The sequence below is a fragment of the Peromyscus eremicus genome, chromosome 6 (genome assembly GCF_949786415.1).
Source record: "Peromyscus eremicus chromosome 6, PerEre_H2_v1, whole genome shotgun sequence".
In the NCBI taxonomy this organism is placed as follows: domain Eukaryota; kingdom Metazoa; phylum Chordata; class Mammalia; order Rodentia; family Cricetidae; genus Peromyscus; species Peromyscus eremicus.
Window position 1 is genome coordinate 68,972,815 of NC_081421.1, and position 25,890 is coordinate 68,998,704.

Here is a 25,890-nt window from a genome sequence, read left to right on the forward strand (position 1 = left end):
TCCTCTCTTGTTCAAGGTCCTGTCTATACTGTTTCTCACAATCCTTCACAGACATGGTGAGAGGGAAGGAATGATAGCCTGTTCTACTTTTGTTGTTTTTTCAAGACAGGGTTTCTCTGTGTAGCTTTGGATCTTGTCCTAGAACACACTCTGTAGACCAGGCTAGCTTGAATTCACAGAGAACCACCTGCCTCTGCCTCTCGAGTGCTGCCTTTTTATTTATTTATTTTTGGTTTTTTGAGACAGGGTTTCTCTGTGTAGCTTTGGTGCCTGTTCTGGAACTCACTCTGTAGCCCAGGCTGGCCTCGAACTCACAGAGATCCGCCTGCCTCTGCCTCCCGAGTGCTGGGATTAAAGGCTTGTGCTACCACCGCCCGGCTCCTGAAACTCTTAAAAGATCTGTTTTTATTTTATTTTAGTGGGAGGGTAGTGCAGAAGTGCAGTGCCCTCAGAGGCCAGAAGAGGGCAACAGATCCCCTGGAGCTAGAATTAAGGGCATTTGTGAACCACTTGATGATAGAAGCTGGGATCCAAACGCTGGTGGAGCAATAAGCCCCTCCTGCTAGACCATCTCTCTAGCCCTCTGAAGCAATTTCTGTGGATAGATTTTTTTATTTTAACATAGGCTCTCACTCTAGCTCAGACTGACCTGAACTTGCTCTATAACCCAGGCCAGCATCAAACTTGCGGTGATCCTCCTGCCTCAGCCTCCCGAGTGCTGTGATTATAGGTATGCACCACCATGTCTGGTCTATGGATTTATAGAATAAAGAGTCTGGAATGTTAGAATTCCTGGCCACTCCCCCAGCTCTATGTGCTATCCAGTAGCCAGGCAAGATGCTTAGTCATCTTAGGGCCTTACATCCTATATAATCCCTGTGCTGCATGGTCACATAATCTATGCACATGTGTGGTGTAGCTACGTAAGCCCATATGCCTATGTGCAGGGGCGGGGTACCTATAAAAGTGGGTTCTACCTACTCCTTCTCTCTCTTCCTGCACAGTTATTCCATAGGCCTGTGCACACCCCCTCTCTTAATTAAATTCTTATAGTGGGTTTTGTTGTACCTTATGGCTTTTCTCAAATGGTGAACAGCGCCACTTAATACATAACAGTGTGGAGGCAAGAAGTTTATTGTAACTCTACTTTCTATTCCTTTTTTTTTTTTTTTTTGAGAACATAAAACTCTAAAAATTGTCTACTTTTTAAAATGGTCTGGAAATGGTAGCTTTTTAGTTTTTTGAGATAGCTTTGGCTGGCCTCAGACTCAAAATTGCTGTGCTTTCAGCCTCCTAAGTGCTTGGACATAGGAACACTCCACCACACCATTGGGTATCACATAGTTTAATGTAACATTTATCAAAGAGACTCTCCCTCACCTACCTACATATTACAATTATCCTTTCTATTCATTTATTCTATTTACTCTGTGTGTGTTGCCAAATATTTGTTTACGCTGTGACGATGTGCCTTTGCTATGGCACCTTCTGATTGGTTTAATCAAGAGCCTAATGGTCAATAGCTAGGCAGGAAGAGGTTAGGTGGGACTTCCAGGGAGAGAGAGGACTCTGGGAAGAAGAAAGGCAGAGCCACCAGCCATACCCAGAGGAAGTAGGATGGGCAATATGGAGATGAGGTAATGAGCCTTGTGGAAGAATGTAGATTTAAAAATGTGAGTTAAGTTATAAGAACTAGTTAGGAACAAGCCTAAGCTAAGGCTAAGCTTTTATAATTAATAATAAGTCTCTGTGTTGTTATTTGTGAATTGGTAGCCCAAAGAAAAATCCAACAATATGTGTGTTTCATGCCTGTGATTGTAACATGTAGGGACGTGTATCCATGCACACGCAGAGGATGACACCAAGTGACTTCCTCTAGCTTTGTCTTCCATATCACTTTAGCACAGGTTATCTCATTGAACCAGAAGCCAGGCCAGCTGGCCAGCAAGCTCTTGGGATCCGCCTGTCCCCACCCTGAAGTGCCAGGGTTACAAAGACACACAGCCACCCCTGGGTTGACACATGGTGCAGGGATTGAGACTCAGGACCTCATTGTCACAGAACAAGCCCTCTTCCCCACTGTGCAGCTCCTGAGCCCCCACACTACCCTCCTCAGTCCTCTAGGCTAAGCCATTACACTTCCACCTCCTTCTAAGTGCTCCCGGGAGGAAGAGTAGTGAGTGAGCGATTTTCCTGTGGAAAGCTGTCCGCTGTTAAATCCCCAGCACAATCATGCAGATTAAGAGACAACAGCAGCCCGTGTGTCGCCTTTTAAAATGAAGAAAGTTTAAAACTGAGAAAGTTCCCCAGAAACCCTTGAAGCAGCTGCTTCAGAGTCACGAAGCAGAAGATGATGATTTCAAAAGTCAGGACAGGCCGGGGCTGAGCAGCTCTTCCCCATTCCGCTTTCATTTCTCCCTCCCAGTCATTCGGGGAGTTTTCCCATCTGCAAGGCGCCAGTGTTCTGGCGGCCTGCCTCCCTCTTTGCATCATCCCGGCTAAGTCAACGTGGAGTGGCTGCTGCGCACCATTTCAGGGGAGATCAGTACAAGATCCAATTTGCTGCCTTGGAATGTCCCAGAACGATCCTTTTCCTTTCTTCTCTGCCCTTACCCATCACACACACCTTTTTGCCTCCAATTCCTGAGTGCTGGGATCATAGCTTTGTGCCACTATAACCACTGCACATCTTGGTTTTGGTTTTGGGGTTTTTTTGTTTTTTGTTTTTGGGAGGGTGGGGGGATTTTCGAGACAGGGTTTCTCTGTGAAACGGTCCTGGCTATCCTAGAACTCACTCTGTAGACCAGGCTGGCCTCGAACTCACAGAGATCCGCCTGACTCGGCCCCCCCCCCCCCCCCCGAGTGCTGGGATTAAAGGCGTGCACCGCCGCCGCCCGGCCAATCTTACAGTTTGTAAGTTATGTGATTGTATGGGACACTGTATGGAATGAAGTCCTAACTTAGAGCTACAGTTTGTAGGCTCTCAACGCCACAGCTGAGGAAAGGTGAGTGGGGTCATCAGGGCAGACAGAAGAGGCTTCCTGCAGGCTCTTGAGGTGGCTCTTCCGGATGGAGATGAGGGAACGGAGAAAGGCACTGGGCAGGAAGAGGCAAGAGTGGCTGGCCAGTGAGAGCGTGACTACAGCAAAGGTGACTGACAGGAAAGCCTGCTCTAAACTGAGTAAATTGCTCAAGAATGGGCATTTTATGGGGGAAGAGCCCTAAAAGCAGGAAGAGCGTTTGCTACGCTCACGAGGACCTGAGTTCAAATCTTCGGCTCCCACGTGAAAACCCAGGCTGGGAATGTAACCGCAGAACAACGGAGGCAGAGACAGACAGATTGCAGGGCCTTGCTGGCTCCCAGCCTAGCTCCAGACTCAGCGAGAGGCCCTGTCTTAAAAGAATAAGGTGGACTTGGTGTCCTCCTCTGGCCTCCATAAGTACAAACACACACACACACACACACACACACACACACACACACACACACACAGTAGATTTAAGACAGGCATGGTGTTCTCATGCCTGAAATCTCAACACTTGAGAGACTGAGACAGGAAGCCCAGGCCGGGGTACAGAGTGAGACCCTGTCTCAAATAAGTAACAAATAAAAAAAGATTTCGTGCTGGTGCTGGGAAGATGGCTGAGCAGTGAAAGGCCTTGATGCACACGTTGGAGGGTCAGAGTTTAGAGCCCAGACCCCACATAACAAACCAGCTGTAGAAGCCTGTGCCTTCAGCTCTCAGGGACCCCACGTCCTCTTCCGGCCTCCACACAGGCACAGGTGTGCTGAGCATCTATCTAAACCACACTTAGAAAAAAAAATAATTTTGATCACGGGGAAAGCATGATCAAAATAGCATACGGAAAAAAAATTTTTTTTCCAATGTTCTTTCTCTTCCTTCTTCTCATGTGGCCCAAGCTGGCCTTGAACAAGAATGATCTTGAATTCCTAATTTTCCTGCCTCCACCTCCCAAGAGGTAAAGTTATAGACACATATCATCAAACCCTAGTTTACCTTTTTTTTATTTTTATTTTTATTTTTTTGATTTATTTATTTATTATGTACACAGTGTTCTGCCTACATGCATGCTTGCAGGCCAGAAGAGGGCGCCAGATCTCACTACAGATGGTTGTGAGCCACCATGTGGTTGCTGGGAATTGAACTCAGGACCTCTGGAAGAATAGCCAGTGCTCTTAACCGCTGAGCCACCTTTCCAGCCCCCAAAAAAATCTTGGTAGAATTTATTTATTTATTTATTGAGTTAGAGTTTCTCTGTGCAGCCCGGGCTGTCCTGGAACTCACTCTGTAGCCCAGGCTGGCCTCGAACTCACAAAGACCTGCCTGCCCCTGCCTCCCGAGTGCTGGGAGTCACCACTGTCCAACAGGAATTTTTTTTTTTTTTATCCTTGTCTTGTTTAGATTTTGGTCACCTGACGCAGGCTGGAGTCCTTCTGGAAGAGGAAACCTCACCTGAGAAAACGCCTCCACCAGACTGGCCTGCGGGCAGGTCTGTGGCGCACCCTCTTGATGGACAATTGACGTGGGAGGGTATAGGCCACTGTGGGCAGTGCCACCCCTGGGACGGTGGTCCCGAGAACTGTAGGAAGGCAGGCGAAGCAAGCCAGGAAGCAGGGTTCCTCCAGGGCCTTGCGTCGGCGCCTGCTTCCAGCTGCTCCCGTGGCATGCCTCAGTGCTGGACTGTGCTGTGGAACTGTCGGCTGGAATAAAACCCTCCCCTCCCAAGCTGCTTTTGCTCATAGTGTTTTATCACAGCTGGGGAAACCCTAAGGCAGTGCTCCTTTCCCACTGAGGAAACAGCCATAGATGTTTGGGGGTGCAAGTACATACAGAGGGAATCAAAGCTAACAGGCTCCCTGCCCCCCCCCCCCAAAAAAAAAGGGTGTGTGTGTAAAATCAGATATGTAGAGTCAGCCGGTGAAATGCGTACCTCACGAGCACTAGGCACTGGGGGGGATCCACAGAAGCCAAGTGCAGACCCCAGGCATGGTGGCATGCCCTGGGAATCCCCGTGCTGAGGGACAGAGACAGTAGTATTCCTGGGGCTCACTGGCTAGCAGTTTAGCCTTATTGGTGAGGACGAGCCAATGGGGGTGAACTCAGAGGACAGTGTTTCTATGGATGCCATTGGAGGTTGTGCTTAGGTCTCCAGGCACACACTCACGCGTGCACCCCTGCACACCCATGAACACACACACATTAGAGCACAGCCATCAGACCTACAGCAGAAGAACAGAGAAGGCAGCGGTCTGTGGTTATTGTGGATTTCACAATTGTTTTCTCCTCATCCTTCCTGTTTGTAGCCTGAGAGCAGCTGCTTCCCAATCTGCCTCTGGGGCCCAGGTCTTGTTTTGCTGATGTCAACACGCCTGTGGATGTCATTACTGGATCTATCTCTTGGGGGTACTACAGTTTCTTTTAAAATAGCAGAAAGAGGACCGGAGAGATGAGTCATCACTTAGGAACACCGGCTGCTCTTCCAGAGAACCCGGGTTCGATTCCCAGTATCCACGTGGCAGCTCACGGATAACGTTACTCCAGTTCTAGGAGATCTGATGCCCTCTTCTGGCCTCTTTGGGCATTGCACATACGTGGTTTGCCTACACACATGCACACAAAATACCCATATGCATAAAATAAAAATAAACAAAGCTTTATTTTTAAAAATTGCAGTCGGGCAGTGGTGGCGCACGCCTTTAATCCCAGCACTCGGGAGGCAGAGGCAGGCGGATCTCTGTGAGTTCGAGGCCAGCCTGGGCTACTGAATGAGTTCCAGGAAAGGCGCAAAGCTACACAGAGAAACCCTCTCGAAAAACCAAAAAAAAAAAAAAATTGCAGGAGGCTTCCAGAATCTTTGAGAGTCCAGAGTTAGTCAAACATAGAGGATATTATGTAACTATGAACTTGTTATCACACAAGGAAGGCTGCTCGAGCTCTGTTGTTGACGTGAACACTGTGATTTGCAGAGGGCACTAGGAGTCAACGCCAGAACCCCTGCTGCTGCGACTCCACGGCAGTCCTCACCAGAGAGTGGCTTCCTGGGTCTATTTCCTTACAGGCTGATTCTGAAAACGAAGTCTCTAACAGGGCAAAGCCTAGGTCATACATCCGAGCCTGAACTTCAGTGGAGCCTTAGACGGAAGAGTTTTGACCTCAACATGGAGTAAAATTTGTGATGTAGAGAATTCTCCAGATGGAGCCCTCTCTCCAACTCTGTTTTGAAACAGTCTCTTATGGCTTGAGTTGCCCTTGAACTCCTGATCTTCCTGCCTCCATTTCTGGAATTACAGACATAGACCACTATACCAGCCCTGAATAAAATTTTCTATTTTAAATTTTCAAATAGAAAAAAAATCAGTATAAGCAAAGTTAAAAGACCAGTGGAAAGCTGAGAGAAGTCAGAATTAGTATATAGCACTGTCAGGGATTACTAGCCCGAACATAGTAAAAACAATCCCTGCAGATCACCAAGAAAAGCAATAGGTACACTAGAAAAATGAGCAAACTAAGTGAAAATACGATTCTCAGAAAACTCAATGGTCAAAAACGTGGGAGAGATACCTGTATACTTTAGTGATTAATAAAAGTACAAATTTAAAAATAATAGTTCATATTGCTCCCACTGTGCCTAGATGACCACAGCAGCAGTTGAACGTATATTCTGGTGTGGGTAAGTTTGTGTGTGTGTGTGTGTGTGTGTGTGTGTGTGTGTGTGTGTGTGTGTGTTGAGACGCTTTGAAACAATAAAAAGGAATCACCGAGTGAGAATTAGGTACAGTAGGTCATATATGACTTGTGTTAAAGGAATAACAGAGTTTCCTAGGAAATCATGAAAAGAGCTGAGATTTGAGGAGTCCAATCCGAATATCTTTACAACTAAACTTTTCCATTTCAGAACCGACATTGTGAACTGAATGGATCCTGAAAATGATGCGGGGTTGAAGGATAACCTTGTCCTTCTCTCACTGAGGTCAACAGATGGCCTCTACCCCGGCCTCCTTCGGGTAGCTCACTGCCCTCACGTGGCTCTGAGGTGAGAAGGAAGGAGCTGGAGGCAGCTGCTCACGTAAGGCTCCACATGAAACCGAAATGAAAGTCCACTTCCTCATTGTGGATGCTTCGTGTGACAAGCTCCGGTTTCTTTTTAAAGTCAGTTCACCCAGCCTCCTGCTGCCTGGGACACCTTTGGAGTGAGTGCCACACTTCAGGCTGACCATGGGGACTCCTGCCCACGCCGCCATGTATGTACTGTCTGCTTTTTTAGTTGATTTGTTCTTACACGCGGTCTTAAACATTCTCTATCTTTTCATCAGCCAGGCTGCCAGGTTTTTAAATCTTTGCTTTCAGGAAGTGAGCTGAAAACAAAAATCATGTCGTCCCATTTGCCTCCTGTTTTTCTGACTAGGAGTTTCCTGAAACTTGGGTTACTGTGGAGCATGATCCAAGGGCTCCCACGGTTAAAATCCCATCTGTTCTGAATTGAAAAGATCCGGTTCCAGGTGACTGCTGAATTTATGTCAAATATAGAAACATTGTGGGTGCTGGGCGTGGCGTTGTTTAGAGACAGGTTGCACCTCTTAGATCTGGCTGCCTTGGAACTCGACATGGAGACCAAGCAGACCTCAAATGTGTGCGGCGGTCCTTGCCTTGCCTCTGCCTCCCGAGTCCAGGGGGTCACAAGCGCAGGCCTCCACACCTGGTGAGAAAATGATGTTTGGGGGTACTTCCTTAGAAACAGATCTTTGATTTATTGGGGAGAAAAGTGAAAAAGGAAAATAACCGAAGTTGGTGTGTACGATCTAAAAACTGAGTTGTCTCTTAGCTATCTCTAAAGATGTCTGGACATTTAGTTTTTACTGGAAGCTTATCTGTTGGGTGTTTGTTCAGGGTCAGGCCAAGGACCTCACACCATCCTGGGGCAAGTGCTCTATGGCAGAGCACGATTTGTTGATTTTGGAGATTTGATCTATCTATGTTGGCCAACAGGCCTTGAACACTCTTGCTGAGCAATCCTCCTGCCTCAGCTTCTTCAGAAGCTGGGGCTATAGCTACCTGCCGCTGCACCTGACTTGTTTTTTAAATTAAATATTAATGAGGTACTAAGTAGTGTTGCAATCCATGCACACACTAAGTTGTGGGGATTTAAATATTTAAATGGCTGCTTATGACAGAGGCATGTCCTTATAAAGAAGGTTTCTTTGTTTTATTTTTGCTGTTGTTTTTAGACACAGGGCTCCCCCGTGTAGCCCTGGCTGTCCTGGAACTTGCTCTGTGGACCAGGCTGGCCTCGAACCCACAGATCTGCCTGCCTTTCCCTCTGAGCTAAGGAAGGTTTCTTTAAGAAAGAGAAAGGCAACACGCCTGTAATTCCAACACTCTGGAGGCAGAGGCAGGCAGGTCTCTGAGTTCGAGGCCAGCCTGGTCTACAGAGAGAGTTCCAGGACAGCTAGGGCTACACAGAGAAACCCTGTCTCAAAAAACAAATTAACAGGGCTGGAGAGATGGCTCAGAGGTTAAGAGCACTGGCTGCTCTTGCAGAGGTTCTGAGTTCAATTCCCAGCAACCACATGGTGGCTCACAGCCATCTGTAATGAGATCTGGTGCCCTCTTCTGGCCTGCAGGGTTACACGCAGGCAGAATACTGTATACACAATAAATAAATCTTAAAAAAAAAAAAAATAGAAAGGAGGAATTTCCTTGGCTAGACTTGTTGGCAAATTCTGGAAAATCTTTGAGTTTAACTCTTTAAGTGTGTTTGTTTGGGAAAAAAAATTTTTTTTTAAGTTTTAGTTTATTTTCTGTGTATGAGTATTTTGCCAGTATGTGTGTATGTGCACCAAGTGCATTCAGTACCCATGGAGACCAGAAGAGAGAGACAGGTCTCTCTGGAACTAGAGTCACAGAAGGCTGATTGCTGCAGTGTGGCGCTGGGAATCAAACCCAGGTCCTCTGGAAGAGAGACCTCTTAACCACTGAGCATCTCTTTCCAGCCCACTTGGGGAATTTCTTGAGATATTTTCTTTTCCAGACAGAATCTATTTCCATAGCTCCGCTTGTCCTGGAACTCACTCTGTAGACCAGACTGGCCTCCAACTCACAGAGATCCACCTGCCTCTGCCTCCTGAGTGCTGGGATTAAAGGCGTGCGCCACTGCCCAGTTGCATGTCCCTTTTTAAAGCATTAAACGTATTAATATAGTATGAAAAGTATTCAGAATAGTATTGGGGGCACAATTCCTGCTTCCTCCTGAACATTCTGGTAAGTTACAGGAGTGTGTTCCTTTGATAGATGTTGCACTGTTACTTTCTGTTTTAAGACTACATTGTCACATCCATGGCTGTGGTCCACACCTGTATCTGTAATCCCAGCCCTGGGGAGGCAGAGTCAGGCAGATTGCTACAAGTTCAAGGGTAGCCTGGGCTGCATGGTGAGGTCCAGGACAGCCTGGGCTATAGAGCAACCTATCTTTATAAAAACAAACAAACAAAAGGAAACTCTGTGATCAAATACAGGCATCTAACCGCTGTGCTTCCTCTGCTCTCTTCCCTTAAACAGAATGAGATGGCTGTTCTGTGTGTCCCTGGTGTGTTCCCTGGCAATGGAACAACTGCAGAAAGACCCTGCCCTGGACCACCACTGGCATCTCTGGAAGAAAGTCCACGGCAAACAATACAAGGAGAAGGTAGGTGGAGTTCCTGCTCGAGCAGTGTGCTTTCGCACAGTGCTGTTTTCTCCATCCCAAATGATGTTTGGGCAAGCAGTGTTTTCTAGAAGTGCCGTATGCTTATTTCTGACCAGATACTGCTTTGGGTAGAAACAAAGCACATTCTTGTTGCTGTGGAGCTCAAGTTACAGTGTGAGAAACAGGACACCAGGCAGTAAGCAGACACAGTGTCGATGGTGACAGACAAGGAAAAGACTCATAAAGCAAGGCAGGGGAGACGGGGACCCAGGAGACAGCGGCGACACATCTTTGGGGATAATGTGACGCTTGAGCAGAGGGCTGGTAGACACAGGGCAACAGACAAAATGGGTGGAAGAGAGGGAAGCTCCTGAGCCAGGAGAGCGGGTAGAGGACTCGGAGGAAAGACCACATTTGGCACCTTTGAGGAACAGAAAGTCTTGGCTTTGGAGAGAGCTCAGTGGGTAAAATGCTTGTCATCCATATGAGGAACTGAGTTCAGACCTCTAGAGCCCAGATAAGACTGGGTGCAGTAGTGTGTCCTAACCTGAGGTGGAGAAATCGCTTGTGAGCTGTCAGCCTGGCACATGCAGGGGCAAACAAGAAACCCTGTCTCAAAGGGTACAAGTGGAAGACCTCTGACCTTCACATGAACACTGTGGTATGCTCACACCAGTGCGCGCGCGCGCGCACACACACACACACACACACACACACACACACACACACACACACACCGTATACACAAGAGATAAAAATAAACGTTTGAAAAAATTTATGTGGATGAGTGTTTTGCTGCATATCTGTGTGTATACCATGTGTGTAGTACCTTCGAAGGACAGAAGAGGGCATCAGATCCTCTTACAGGCAGTTGAGAGGCCAAGAGGGTGCTGGGAATCAAACTGGATCCTCTGTAAGAGCAGCCAGGACTCTTAACTTCTGAGCTATTCCTCCAGCCCGATTTTTTTCTGATTTATTAATTTTATTTGATGTGTCTGAGTGTTTTGCTTACATGTGTGTGCACCACATGTATATATGTGCACTGCATGCCCACCTAGAGGCCAGAAGAAGGCATCAGATCCCTTAGAGCTGAAGTTTTACATAGTTGTGAATTGCTGTGTAGGTGCTGGAAATCAACCCTGGGTTCTCTGCAAGAGCAGCAAGCACCCTTAACCTCTGATCCATCTCTCCACTTCCATAAGGAATATTTTTCAAATTCCTCATTACAGTCCCTGGCCCACAAAAGTGCTTCAAGATACATTCTTTTTTCCTTTTTAGACGAGATCTTAAGCTGCCCTGGAACTGGTTATGTAGGTCAGCTTGGCCTCAAACTCACGGAGATTTGCCTCTGCCTTCCTAGGGTTGGGATTGAAGGCACACACCACTATGCCCAGCTAGATGGGGATCCTGACTCTCACTTCTCACTCTGTTCTTTGGCTTTTGTTTCAAAGCATACTTGTTGATTGTTCTTAAAATGTTAACCATAGCTTCCTGTAACTCTACTATGTTTTTTGCAAATTAGCAAATTAAATTGAGGTCCACAATAGCTTTGTCATTAGTGTGGACTTCCATGCTCTACAGTAGGCAGGTCACTACAGCTGACTCCTCCCACCTGAGACTCCATGCCCTTCGGCCCTCGTCTTTCAATCGCCCTTCCTCCAGCCTCGGCTACCCATCATTCTCCTTCTGTGAGTTTGGCTTTTCTATTTTATTATTTTACCTGTTTATTTATTGGGGCTACGGGTGGAATCTAGGGCCCCAGCATGCTAGGCGAGTGCTCTGCCCGTGTGCTACACCCGGGGTGACTTAGGTGATTGCAGATCCCACATACCAGTGAGATCTGGTGGTGAAGTGTCTTTCTGTACCTGGCTTATCTTGCATAGTGCGCTCAGATTCCCCCGTCTTGCTGTGTTTGACAGGATCCCTCCTTTTAAAGGCTAAATAGCATTAGATTGTGTATATGTTCCACATTTTCTTCATCCCTTCATCTGTGATAAGACTCTCAGGTTGATTCTGTGTCTCAGCCATTGTGAATGGGGCTGCAATAAACACAGGGAGCAGATATCTCTCCAATGTCTTGATTTAGTTTCCTTTAGACATATATCCAGAAATGGGCTTGCTAAGACAAATGGTAGGTCCATTTTTAGTGGACTAAAATATTTGTTACAATTATTTGTTTGTTTATGTGTCTATCACTAAGCCTTTCCTCCCACCCTTTATGTTTTAAGTTGTTTTCTTCCTATATACTTTTTAAAGATTTATTTTATTTGTATTTATGATGTGTATCAATGTCTGCGTGAGTATGCACAGGTGCAAGTCAGTACCAGAAGACGCCAGGAGAAGGCATTGCATCCCCTGCAGCTGGATTATAAGCAGCTATCAGTGCCCAGTGCCAGCTGGGAACTGAGATGGGGTCCTTTGAAAAACAGTTAAGTGCTCTTAACTGCTGGGCCACTTCTCAAGCCCAGTTTGGTTTTTTTGTGTTCTTTAATTTTTTTGTTTGTTTGTTTGTTTGCTTTCTTGGTGTTTTTGAGAAAGGGTCTATCTACATAGCCCTGGATGTCCTGGAACTCTCTCTGTGTAGACCAGACTGGCCTTGAACGCACAGAGATCTGTCTGCTTCCCAAGTGCCGGGATTAAAGGTGTGTGCCATTACACCTGGCTTATTTTTACAATTTTATTGATTTCTTTTCTGTGTGTCCTCATATGCACATGTGCTATGGCTCCCCTGAGACACTCAGAAAACAACCTGGGGGAGTTCTCGCCTTCCACCATGTGGGTTCTGGCTTGTCACGCTTGGCTGCAGATGCCTTGGTCCACTGAGCCATCTCACCAGTCCTGTTTTTAACTCTTGAATCAGTTGTGAGGGATTCTTGTACACCAGGTTAGGATCCAGTTTCATACTTCTGTGTGAGAAGCCGGTTCCCGCGCTGCTGGAGCGGTGAGGTTGTCCTTTCCCTTTCTATGGTTTTGGCATCTTTGCCGAAAATGGACTGGCCATAAATGTATCTGTTTGTTCCTGGGTTCTCTCTTGTGTTGCACTCTCAGCCGGTGTGTGCTTTGCTGGGTTCTCTCTTGTGTTTCACTCTCAGCCGGTGTGTGCTTTGCTGGGTTCTCTCTTGTGTTTCACTCTCAGCCGGTGTGTGCTTTGCTGGGTTCTCTCTTGTGTTACACTCTCAGCCGGTGTGTGCTCTGGTCACTGGGGCTCATGGTGCCTTCTGAGATTAGGTACTGTGATGCATCCTCTCCTGTTTCTTCTGCTCAAGACTTGTTGAAAGTTTGAAGTTACGTGGCTCCACATAAAGCTTCAGGATTGTTTTTCTGTGTTTGTGAAGAATGTTACTGGAATTTTGACAGGGATTATATTGAGTCTTAAATCGTTTTGAATAGTTTGGATATTTCAGTGACCTAATTCTTCCAATCACTCTGAATTTCTTTCGCCACAGTTTTACAAGTTTCAGCATTCAGCTGCCTCTCCAGATCTGCATGTTCTGTATTTATGGATTCAACAAGCTGTGGACTGAAAATATTCTTTTTAGCTGGGTACATTAGCACACACCCGTAATCCTAAGTACTCAGGAGGTTGAGATAGGAGAATCAGGAGTTCCAAGTCATCCTTGGCTATGTAGTAAGTTTGATGCCAGCCTAGGGGACATCAGATCACCTCAAAAAAAAAAAAAAAAAAAAAGGACTGACACTTACCAGATCTCATGGTGAAGGAGAAAACCAACTCCACAGAGTTGTCCTCTGACCTCCCCACATGTGGGATGCACACACACACACACACACACACACACATACACACACACACACCACTAAATGTTGAAGATTAAACAAAAGAAACACAGCTAACCTAAACACATGTAGACTTTAAAATTTTATGTCTACATGTGTCTGTGTATGGGTGCGTGTATGTGAATGCAGGTGAGGAGAGGGCATCCAATCCCCTGGAGCTAGAGTTATAGGTGTGTAGAGTTCCAGACACAACACAGGTGTGGGGACAGAACATGTGTCCACTTCAAGAGCAGCATGTGCTCTTAACCTCTGAGCTGTCTCTACAGCCCCATAGACTATTTTTTCTTAACATCTCCTACACAATACAATATAGCAACTACATTATATTATATAAATAATCTAAAGACAATTTGAAGTATATGTGTATTTATGCATGTAGGTAGGTAAATTATGAGAATACTTGACTTTCTGTTGATTTTTTTTTTGAGACAGGGCATCTGTGTATTTTTTGTGAATTATTTTATTTTTATTTTATGTGTATGGGTGTTTTGACTACATGGATAGCTCTGTACAATGTGAATGTGGTGCCCACAGGTGAGAAGAGGGCATTGGATCCCCTGGAACTGGAGTTATAAATGGTTGTGAGTTGTCATGTGGGTGCTGGGAATAAAACCTGGGTCTTCTGGAAGAATAAGTAACCAGTGTCCTTACCCACTGAGCCACCTCTCCAACCTCCTCAGTGTATCTTAAGCTGATCTGAAACTCACTGTGGAGTCCAGGCTGAGTGTGAACTCTCAGATATCTTCCTGAGTGTGAGCCACTATATTTAGCTTACACTTCAGGGATTTGAGCAACCAAGGCTGTTTGCATTCTTGGGAAACTGATTCTTCATGGTTCCTCCCAGACAGCTGCACTGAGCCTTCGCCTCCTTGACTGAATTTATTCTTAAGTAATTTTTTTGCATGTGTGTGGGCACACATGTATGTACAGGTATGGCCATTATACACGTGTATGTGTATAGAGGCCCAACCCGGACATTGAGAATCTTCCTCAATCACTCTCCACTGTTTTTATTGACTCTTGGTCTCTCAGCTGCACCCAGAGTTGTCAATACAGCTAGTCTAGATGGGGCACTTATCTAGATGGGGCGCTTGTCTCAGGAACCCTCCTCTCTGCCTTCAGGGTATTGGAGTTACAGACAGACCAACATTCTCATCCAGCATTCCCATGGGTATCGGACATCCGAACTCATGTCTGAACACTTGTAGGGCAAGCACATTATCCACCGAGCCGTCTGCTTTATGTAATTATAGATGGGATTGTTTTCTTAATATCTTTTAAAATTGTTTGTTGTTTAAAGATACAAAATGCTACCAAGTTTTGCAGATTGGTTTTGTATCCTGAGACTTCTGAATCTGTTTATCAGTATAACGTTGGTGTGTGTGTGTAGGCCAGAGGTAGACATCAGATTTCTTCCTCACTCTCCATCTAATTTTTGAGGCAGGATCTCTCACTGAACCCTGGAGCCCAACTTCTGGAAGCAAACCCTAGAAATCCCCTTATTTCCCCCTTCCCAGGGCTGTGATTACAGGCATGTGACTCGGTTTCCTCATGGATGCTCTGTATATAAAGCCAGGTCCTATGATTCAGCACAAGCACTGACTGGCTGAGCTATCTCCCCAGCTCATAAACACAACTTTCATGAGTATCCTACCTTAATATCTAATCTCTAAATTAACTTATTTATTTTTCCCTTTCCTACAGTTTTTTAGATTTATTTTTACTTATTCTAATTTCCTCCTCTAGAATCTGGGATGTGTTTATCATCTGTGCCCCTTATGTCTATCACTAGGATCGTTATAAAACTTGTACACAGGGAGAGTGGCTGTGGCCGGACTAAGCAGGACAGACATTTCTGAGTGTTCCTCACTGAGGCTGAGGCTGGCTTTGTGGACCTTGAGGGGTATCAGCTGTCAATGGAGGCACTGTTCTGGAGTAGTATTTTAACTAGGCAAAGATGTGCACATTTGTTCACGCTGCATTTGTTTCACCTTGCCTGCCTAAGGCACCTGATTGGTTTAATAAAGAGCTGAAAGGTCAATAGCTAGGCAGAGGAGGGGAGGCGGGGCTGGCAGGGAGAGAGAATAAATAGGAGGAGAAATCTAGGAACGAGAGAAGAGAGAGGAGAGAACAAGGGAGAAAGAGGGGGATACACCCGGGGTAAGAAGCCAGCAGCCTCCAGGCAGCCAGACATGAGAAGCAGTGAAAGATATGCAAAAGGGGGAAAAATGGAAAGCCCTGAAGCAAAAGGTAGATAAAGAGAAACGGGTTAATTTAAGTTAAAAGAGCTAGCCAGGAATGAGTGTAAGCTAGGCTGAGCTTTCAGAACTAATAAGAAGTCTCTGTGTGATGATTTGGAAGCTGGTTGGTGGTCCAAAAGAAAAAGCCTGGAACTATGTGTGTGCAGGAGCCTGTGAAGGTCAGAAGAGACGTTGGGTTCCAGGAACTAGGATCACAAACACTTGTGAGCTACCATGTGGGTGCTGGGAGCCCCACCCGGGTCCTCTGCAAGCATAGGAGGTGATCTTACACTAAACCACCTCTTCTGCCCCAAATCAATCATCTTGAAAGCAGTTCCGAGCCATCCACGCAGAAAGCCACATGTGGAAGTAAAACGGAGCAGAGTCTATGCAGAGCAAAAGCAGGAGACGTGAGCGCCTGAGTCTCCTGAGTGCATCTAAGAGAGTCAGAGTGGGGTAAACGACACAGGAAAGACGCCGTCGAGAATTTTCAGTTATACAAATATTCCCAAGTTGTTGCTCGAATTTCTAATAGGTCTTCTAATAAAAACCCCCAGACCAGATATCAGGGTGAAAGCTGAAAGATCAGAGAAGCAGAGCAAGCCACAGCCACCACCTCTTCCCTCACCAGCTCCTCAGCCAGAAGGAGCTTCAGCCGATGGGCTAGAATGAACTTCCTCAGCTGAAAAGGCTTTGAACTACTGAAAGGGACACGTCTACCGAAAAGCCTTCTAGCTCCTGTCTCCTCACGCTTTAGATGCCCTTCTCCACCCAGTGATATCACTTCCTTCCTAGAGCTGGGATTAAAGGCGAGTGTGCTTTCCAAGCAAAGGCATGAAATCTCAAGTGCTGGGATTAAAGGTGTGTGCCACCACTGCCTGGCTCTGTTTCTGTCCTAGACTGAGCCAATCTCATGTAGTCCATGGTAGCTTTGAACTCACAGAGATCCAGATGGATCTCTGCCTCCCGAGTGCTAGGATTAAAGGTGTGTGCCACCACTGCCTGGCTCTGTTTCTGTCCTAGACTGAGCCAATCTCATGTAGTCCAGGGTAGCTTTGAACTCACAGAGATCCAGACGGATCTCTGCCTCCCGAGTGCTAGGATTAAAGGTGTATGCCACCACTGCCTGGGCTCTGTGTTTAATCTAGTGGCTTGTACTGTTCTCTGATCTTCAGGCAAATTTTATTAGGGTACACAATATATCACCACACCAAGTCATCAAACCAAGCTTAAGGGGGAAAAATGTAAAACCCCACACCCAGACACACATAAGGAAGCACAAGACTTTTAAGAAAAAAAAAATCACAAAAGCTAATGAGCCTAGTTAAGAACATTGGTACAGGAGCCAGGTGTGGTGACAAGTCGCACAACCCCAGCACCCAGTAGGTAGGCATAGGAGGGTCCTGAGAGTAGCCAGCGTGGGCTACCCAGCAAGGTTGAAGTCAACCTGGGCAAGAATAAGAATAAGAACTATCAGCAGCCACAGCAGGAGGCTGTGGTGGTACAGCCTGTCATACCAGCACTCGGGTGCTGAAAGCAAAGGGATCACAGGTTCAAGGCCAGCCTGAGCTACATGAGATCCTATCTCAGAAAAAAAAAATTAAATATAAGGAAAATTAGAAATACAGTGGTTAAACTCCTGATTCGCAGTAGTGGTGTGCTGGCTAGTTTTATGTCAACTTGACACAAGTTACAGTTACTGGAGAGGAGGAAGCCTGTGTTGGAAGAAAAAAAATGCCTCCATAAGCTCAGGCTTCAGGCAAGCCTGTAAAGCATTTTCTTAATGAGTGATTGATGGTGGGGCTCAGCCCATGGTAGGTGGTGCCAGCCGTGGGCTGCTGCTCCTGGGTTCTATAAGAAAGCAGGCTGAGCGAGCCAGTAAGCAGCACTCCTCCATGGCTTCTGTATCAGCTCCTGCCTCGAGGTTCCTGTCCTGACTTCCTTCAGTAATGAACGATGATGTGGAAGTGTAAACCAAATAAATCCTTTCCTCCCCAAGTAGCTTTGGTCATGGTATTTCATCACCTTAGCAAGGTTAAGGTTAACTATGGATACCAGAAAAAAAAAGTGAAGAAACATCTTCAAATAGCTAGAAAAACAGAAATTTATAATCAGCTGAACTGCTTTGCAGGAATGAGAATCTTTTTTTAAAGATTTATTTACTTAAAAAGGAATCTTATGATGATCTACAAAACCAGGTGTGGGGGTATGCAGGAGGCCAAGGCAGGAGGATTGCTGTGAGTTTGAGGCCAGCCTAGGCTACAGTGTGAGTTTCTAGGACAGCCAGAGCTACATAACAGGACCATGTCTTTAAAACAACAACAACAACAACAAAAAGAAAAGAAAAGAAAACTAAAGAGAAAGAAAGAAAAGAAAAATCTGGAAGGATCAGAGCTTATTACCTGTAAGGGACATGCATCAACAAGCTTCTAAATTTTGGAGTGTTAAGAAACAAATTCACGGGCTGGAGAGATGGCTCAGTGGTTAAGAGCACTGGCTGCTCTTCCAGAGGTCCTGAGTTCAATTCCCAGCAACCACATGGTGGCTCCCAACCATCTGTAATGAGATCTGGCGCCCTCTTCTGTCATGCAGGCAGAACACTGTATACATAATAAATAAATCTTAAAAAAAAAAAAAAAAAAAAAAAAACAAATTCACAGTAAGTAAAGAAGAAAAGGGAAGGAAATTAATTATGTGGATTGTATGTTAATAAACATCGAAAAATTAAGAGCAAGAATTTAAATTGAAATGTGATTTTAGCAGTTGTTTTGGACGTATTCATTTGTTTATGTGCTTCTAGATATATCCACATTTAGTAGAATACTATTTGGGGCACAGGAAAGATGACTCAGCAGTTAAGAGCCCCTGATGCTCTTGCAGAGGACTCTGGTTTAGTTCCCAGCACCCACCTCGGGTGGCTCACGACCACCTGAAACTTCAGCTCCACAGAATCAGATGTCCTCTTCTGGCCTCTGTGGATACCTGAACCCACATGCTCACACACACACACACACACACACACACACACAGAATATTAAAATTAATAAAATAAATTCCACTTGCATCCATTTTCCTCCTGTTTCAGAATGAAGAAGAAGTACGACGTCTCATCTGGGAAAAGAATCTGAAGTTTGTGATGCTTCACAATCTGGAACATTCTATGGGAATGCACTCATATGATCTGGGCATGAACCATCTGGGGGACATGGTAGGTAAATCACCAACAGTCCTTCTTTCACGACTGGGCAAGTATGCTTTCCGTATCACCAAGAGTAATTTAAGGGACGCTGGGATGGTAACAACAAAACCAAAGGAGATGTAAGGCAGGCTGTGGTGTGGCTGTGGTGTGGCTGTGGTGTGGCTGCGGTGTGGCTGCGGTGTGGCTGCGGTGTGGCTGCGGTGTGGCTGGTGTGGCTGTGGTGTGGCTGCGGTGTGGCTGCGGTGTGGCTGTGGTGTGGCTGCGGTGTGGCTGTGGTGTGGCTGTGGTGTGGCTGCGGTGTGGCTGTGGTGTGGCTGCGGTGTGGCAGCGGTGTGGCTGTGGTGTGGCCTGTGTTGTAGCTGAGCTGTGGCTTCAGTGTGACTAGGTGGCAGAGCACCCTTCTCCCGTGCACTCAAAGCCCTAGACTTTGTCCCTAGCACCACCATAAGGAAAGAGAGGAGAGCCAGGAGGTAGGTAGCACACGACTTTAATCCCAGCACTGGGGAGGCAGAGGCGGATCTCTGAGTTCGAGACCAGCCTGGGCTACAGAGTGAGTTCCAGGGCAGTCAGGGCTACACAGTGAAACCCTGTCTTGAAAAACAAAAAAACAAAAAAGGAAGAAGAAGAGGAGGAGAGCTGGAGCGATGCTCAGGAGGTGAGAGCACTGGTTGTTCTTCCAGAGGTCTTGAGTTCAGCTCCCGGGACCCACGTTGCAACTCACACCATCCACAGTTGTAGTCCCGTGAGATCTGGTGCCCTCTTCTGGTGTGCAGATACACATGCAGACAAAACATCCATGTACAAAAATAAATAAATCTTTAGAAAATGAAAAAGAAGAAGAAAGAAAAGATGGGGAATCAGTGAGATGGCGCCAGGGTAAAATCCCTCGCTGCCAAACCTGAGTCTGACCCCGTGGTCTCATGTGATGCAAGAAGGGAACTGTCTTCTAGAGTTACCTCTAACCACCAGGTGTGCTGTGTGTGAGCATGCCCACGTGTAAAAGAAATAAAGACATCGAAAAATTCTCACTTAGTCCTACATTCTTTAAAAAAAAAAAAAACCTCCTCTCCTCTCTTTCCCTAGCTGACATAATCTCATGTAGCCGAGGCTGGAACAGTCTATGTAACTGAGAATTGCCTTTTTCTCCTGCCTCTACCTCCAGAATGCAGGGGTTATACATCTGCGTCATCACACTCCACTTACCAAATCTCTTCTTTACAGAAAATTTAAAACTTACAAAATACCGAGGCCAGCCTGGTCTACAGAGTGAGTTCCAGGGCTACATAGAGAAACCCTGTCTTGAAAAAACAAAAAACAAAACAAAACAGAAAACCAAACCAAACAAAATCACCAAAACCAAAAACACCACCAGCAACAAAATTAAGAATCACAATATTTAAAAATAAAGACAAAAGCCAGAGGTGGGGCAATGGCTCAGTGGGTAAAGAGCTTGTGTGCAGGGGTGTGGAGACAAGGATATCCTGGCAGCCAGTGTAGATAAAACAGTTCCAGATTCAGTGAGAAACCATGTCTCAAATAATAAGATCAAAAGTGATGGGACACTGAAAGTCAGCGGCTGGCCTACACACACACACACACACACACACACACACACACACACACACACACACGCGCGTGCACGTACTTTATACATTGCTTTGTAAGATTCTGCCTTTCTTTCTATCAAAAATCTGTAGGTTCTAGTTTTTACCATTTCCTATTTCTCCTTCCTCCTCTTCAAACTGTTACTAATGAAAAGTGCAAGGTTAAAGAAACACACAGTTCACTTCAATCAGCTCCCACAGTTCTCACAGTCAGCTCTACAGTCTCCTCACAGTCAGCTCTACAGTCTCCTCACAGTCAGCTCCACAGACAGTCTCCTCACAGTCAGTTCCACAGTCTCCTCACAGTCAGCTCCCACAGACAGTTCTCCTCACAGTCAGTTCCCACAGTCTCCTCACAGTCAGCTCCCACAGACAGTCTCCTCACAGTCAGCTCCCACAGACAGTCTCCTCACAGTCAGCTCCCACAGTTCTCCTCACAGTCAGCTCCCACAGTTCTCCTCACAGTCAGCTCCCACAGACAGTCTCCTCACAGTCAGCTCCCACAGTCTCCTCACAGTCAGCTCCCACAGACAGTTCTCCTCACAGTCAGCTCCCACAGTCTCCTCACAGTCAGCTCCCACAGACAGTTCTCCTCACAGTCAGCTCCCACAGACAGTCTCCTCACAGTCGGCTCCCACAGACAGTTCTCCTCACAGTCAGCTCCCACAGACAGTCTCCTCACAGTCGGCTCCCACAGACAGTCTCCTCACAGTCAGCTCCCACAGACAGTTCTCCTCACAGTCAGCTCCCACAGTTCTCCTCACAGTCAGCTCCACAGTCTCCTCACAGTCAGCTCCCACAGACAGTCTCCTCACAGTCGGCTCCCACAGACAGTTCTCCTCACAGTCAGCTCCCACAGACAGTCTCCTCACAGTCGGCTCCCACAGACAGTCTCCTCACAGTCAGCTCCCACAGACAGTTCTCCTCACAGTCAGCTCCCACAGTTCTCCTCACAGTCAGCTCCACAGTCTCCTCACAGTCAGCTCCCACAGACAGTCTCCTCACAGTCAGCTCCCACAGACAGTTCTCCTCACAGTCAGCTCCCACAGTCTCCTCACAGTCAGCTCCCACAGACAGTCTCCTCACAGTCAGCTCCCACAGACAGTTCTCCTCACAGTCAGCTCCCACAGACAGTTCTCCTCACAGTCAGCTCCCACAGTCTCCTCACAGTCAGCTCCCACAGACAGTCTCCTCACAGTCAGCTCCACAGTCTCCTCACAGTCAGCTCCCACAGTCTCCTCACAGTCGAGCTATATCTACGTGGGTGCCACTACCACTCATTTTTCTTAGTTTTAAAATACATTCACTTTTACAATTCTTAGTATTTTTTTTAAAAAAAAGATGGGAGCCAACTCCACCAGGTAAAGGCTGAGTTCAGCCCTGGGGACCCAGACGGTAGAAGGAGTGAACTCATTCCTACAAGTTGTCGCCTGACTTCCACATGTGAGCCATGGTGCATGTGTCCCAGCCCCCACAAACATATGCACAAGAAAGGAAGGAAGGAAGGAAGGAAGGAAGGAAGGAAGGAAGGGATGGGAAAAAAGAAAGGCTCTAAGTGCTATTACTTGCTCCGTAGACCAGTGAAGAAGTCACATCTCTGATGAGCTCCCTGAGAGTTCCCAGCCAGTGGCAGACAAATGGCACCTACAAGTCGAACCCTAACCAGAGACTGCCTGATTCTCTGGACTGGCGAGAGAAGGGGTGTGTCACGGAAGTGAAATACCAGGTGAGTGTCACCAGCCCCTGAGCCCGGCCTGAGTGCTCCTTCCTGTGTCTAGATCCACATGCTGGTAGTGGGCCTCGCTGTCTCTTTGCTACTTCCTGTCCGCTTTTATTATTCCCGTCTTCCCAACTAAATTCTAAGGGGTTTGTTGTCATTTGTTTTGTTGTTGTTGTTGTTTGGTTTTACTTATTTCTTTATTTTGGCTTATATACATAGCCCAGGCTGGCCTCAAACTCACAACATGACAAAACTAAGTCCCCTCCATATTTTGGATCTTAGCCCCTTATCAAGTATGTAATTTGCATGCTCAGCCTGCAAAATACCTTTTGATGAGAAAAAAAAATTTTTTTTTCAAGGCAGGGTTTTTCTGTGTAGCCCTGGCTTGCCCTGTAGCCCAGGCTGGCCTCGAACTCACAGAGATCCACCTGCCTCTGCCTCCTGAGTGCTGGGATTAAAGGCGTGAGCTACCACTGCCCAGGTGATCAAAAAAGTCCGAGCACAGAAGCTAGACAGTTGGTCCCGCAGTTGAGAGCACTCACTGCTCTTCCAGAGGACTTAGGTTTGGTTCCCAACACCTACAACATGAAACCTACAACCTTCTGTAACGCCAGTCTCAGGGGATCCAGCGCCCTCTTCTGGCCTCTGTGGGTACCTGCACATACATGCACACATACATATCTTTATTTTAGATTCTATGATAATAAGGTTTGAAAACAGTTACCCTAGGGTTAAAGCCCCCCCCCTTTTTTTTGAGGCATCATTTTGTGACATAACACTGGAGTTTGTGGATGCCTGACGTCACAAATGCCAAAGAGAAGAAATAGGAACTAAATCTTTTTAAAATTTATTTTATGTATATATATCTATATATGTTTTGCCTGTGTGTGTGTGTGTGTGTGTGTGTGTGTGTGTGTGCTTGTACCACATGCATACATGCCTGCAGAGGTCAGAGGGCATCAGATCCCCTGGAACTGGCGTTACAGAAGGTTGTGAGTCACCATGTGGATACTGAACACCAAATCCTGGTCCTCTGTAAGAGAAGCGAGTACTCTAACCACTAAGCCATCTCTCCAGCCTGAGGCACCGAATCTTTAGGCTACATTTTATTCTGAGAGTTGGTGGCCTGAGAAGGTAGCAGATGAACCTTCTGGAAATCTGCCTTACATCTCATCTCCAGGCAGCAGGCTTTATAGAAAGTGGAAGTGAAGGCAGTCAGTTATTCCAAAGCGGAGCCTTGGCCTCTGGTCAGGTGGTCTGCCTCGTCTGTGAGACTCTTGATGTTAGTGCCCCATCCCTATCACCTCCTGAAGGCGACTCATCATCACCTCTCTGCGTAGCTGGTTTGCCACTTCCCGGGCCACTGAGCCTCACGGCCCTCATGTGGTGTCACCCGGATATTGCATTGACTCTGAACCCCAAATCATTCACTGTTCTGGCCGCACTGTTCACAATGTGTGCTGAAGGCTCCTTTCTTCAACACGAGGTGCGACGTGCCCTTAGAACACAGAACACAAAGGTGTGTTGTTCTAACTTCGGCACAGCGGCCGCACCTTAACCTGCTGCTCTTCCCTCCAGCAACGACATCTTTGCAGTTACCCGCCTGCTTCCCTAGCAGCGGCATGATGGGAATTTTGTCCAGCAGGCACCGGCCCTGCCGCTGCCTCTAAAGGTAGCTTTAACTAAATCTCTATCGTTCTATTTATAAATAAGACTCGGGAATCAAAGGCTAGGGTGAAAAATGCCAGCTCAGAGAGGCTGAGTTGCAACTAGCTAATCTTCTCTCCCTGCTGGCATCTGCGAAAGACCTCCGTTTCCACTTCACCAAACCAGAAAAAGCTGCACCTCTCAATCCCTCCCTGCTACTCTCTCTCTCTCTCTCTCTCTCTCCTCTCCTCTCCTCTCTCTTTCTCCCCCCACCCCATGCCCTATGATGCTCTATGATTACTTTCTGTCAACTAGTTGCTGATGCAGCCTCCTCACCCCAGATTTTTTTTTTTTTAAGCTGAGGACCGAACCCAGGGCCTAGCAAGCGCTCTACCACTGAGCTAAATCCCCAACCCCAGATTAATTTTTTTTTTAATTAACACAAATGCAAATTCAGGGTTCAGTGTGATGGACTGTCCCCCAACTAAAGTGCCCCTCTCTGTCCCTCCTTTCCAGCTCAGTTATTCTATCTCCTCTTAAAATCACTTTCCTGTTGAGTGGTGGGGGGGGAGGATTAAAAAAGGAAGGACATGATTGCTCCTAGGTATGGTGGAGGTTTATTGTAGATAAAAGGGAGAGCATAGCCAGAAGAAGGGACATCTAGGAGAGTCCAGAGTGAACAAGACCAGACTGAGCTGGACTAGTGAGGAGAGGGGGGATGGGAGGAGAGTCAGGAGAGTAAAGGGTATATGAAAAGGGCCGGGTGCCTACAAAAGCTGGATTATACAAGAAAAGGCAGTTGCGGGAAGAGCAGCCCCGCCCGTGGGCTGGAGAAGTTTAGGGTGGGAATGGGGTATGCCAGCCCCTGTAACAGGTAGGGACTGAGGGATGCTGGGAGAACCTGGCGGCCAGGTCTGGTTTGATGTGTTAAACAGGCACCTCAGCCACTGTCCCGTTAGGTTTGAGACCTAACACCTGTGGCACCTGTTTCCCTTAGAGGGGAGGACAGTTGGGACTTTGCACGTGGCTGGTGTGTGCTATCAGTGCGTTCGAAATGCCTGCCGTGAGCCCCGCTCTCTCCACCGGGGTAGGACCTTGTCTGGACAACGTCTTCCTTCACTGTCTAAGAGAGAAGGCATCGGTGGAGGAGGGAGCTCTTCCTGGCAGAGCTGGAGCCATGGTTTGCGCCATGGAAGCTGTCTTGACTGAGGCTGAGGCTGACTTCTCTGTTTCAGGGTTCCTGTGGGTCCTGCTGGGCTTTCAGCGCCGTGGGGGCCCTCGAAGCGCAGCTGAAGCTGAAAACAGGGAAGCTGGTGTCTCTCAGCGCACAGAACCTGGTGGATTGCTCAACCGAAGCAAAATACAGGAACAAAGGCTGCCAGGGTGGCTTCATGACCGAGGCCTTCCAGTACATCATCGATAATGGCGGCATCGAATCGGACGCTTCCTACCCCTACAAAGCCATGGTGCGTCCCGTTTGTCCCCAGTGACTTCATTCCCTCCACTGGCTCCACCCCCTCCAGAACCCTATCAGCAGCTCCTCAATATCGGAGCTATCTTCCAAATGCAGTGACCTTCTTAATCAACCCGTGGGGTTTGGGGTCATTGTTTGTTACAGGGTCTCATGACACAGTCCAGGCTGGTCTTCAATTCACGTCCTGGTTGAGGAGGCTCTGAATTTCTGTTCCTTCCGCCTGTACCTCCCAAATGTTGGATTATAGGGGTTTGCCGACAAGCCCTAAGCAGAAAATATTTTCAAACAGGAAGGTAGCATTCATATTTAAATACAGGCTTAAAGAAAACATTTTAAAAGCCTTCTGCATATTATCTGATACTTAGCTTTTTAGTCCTGCAACCTCCAATGCTTAATGATATTCTCAGGTCATCATCAAGCTCATTCTCTACTTAAAAGGTGCAATAATGTTATCCTCTTTGCCTCAAGATTTTTGTTTTGTTTTCTTACAAATTCTGTTGAGTAAT

At 46.8% G+C, this 25,890-nt stretch overlaps 1 protein-coding gene across 1 annotated transcript in view; it reads left to right on the forward strand.

The window, feature by feature from the left end:
* Positions 1-7,140: 7,140 nt before the first annotated feature.
* The window catches only part of Ctss (cathepsin S), a 29,739-nt gene continuing 10,989 nt past the window's right edge, over positions 7,141-25,890 (forward strand). The window contains exons 1-5 of the mRNA XM_059264881.1: positions 7,141-7,264; positions 9,579-9,705; positions 18,826-18,948; positions 22,120-22,269; positions 25,146-25,376. Of these exons, the coding sequence (XP_059120864.1) occupies positions 7,239-7,264; positions 9,579-9,705; positions 18,826-18,948; positions 22,120-22,269; positions 25,146-25,376 (657 nt within the window). The 5' untranslated portion in view covers positions 7,141-7,238. The remainder of the gene's footprint in view (positions 7,265-9,578; positions 9,706-18,825; positions 18,949-22,119; positions 22,270-25,145; positions 25,377-25,890) is intronic.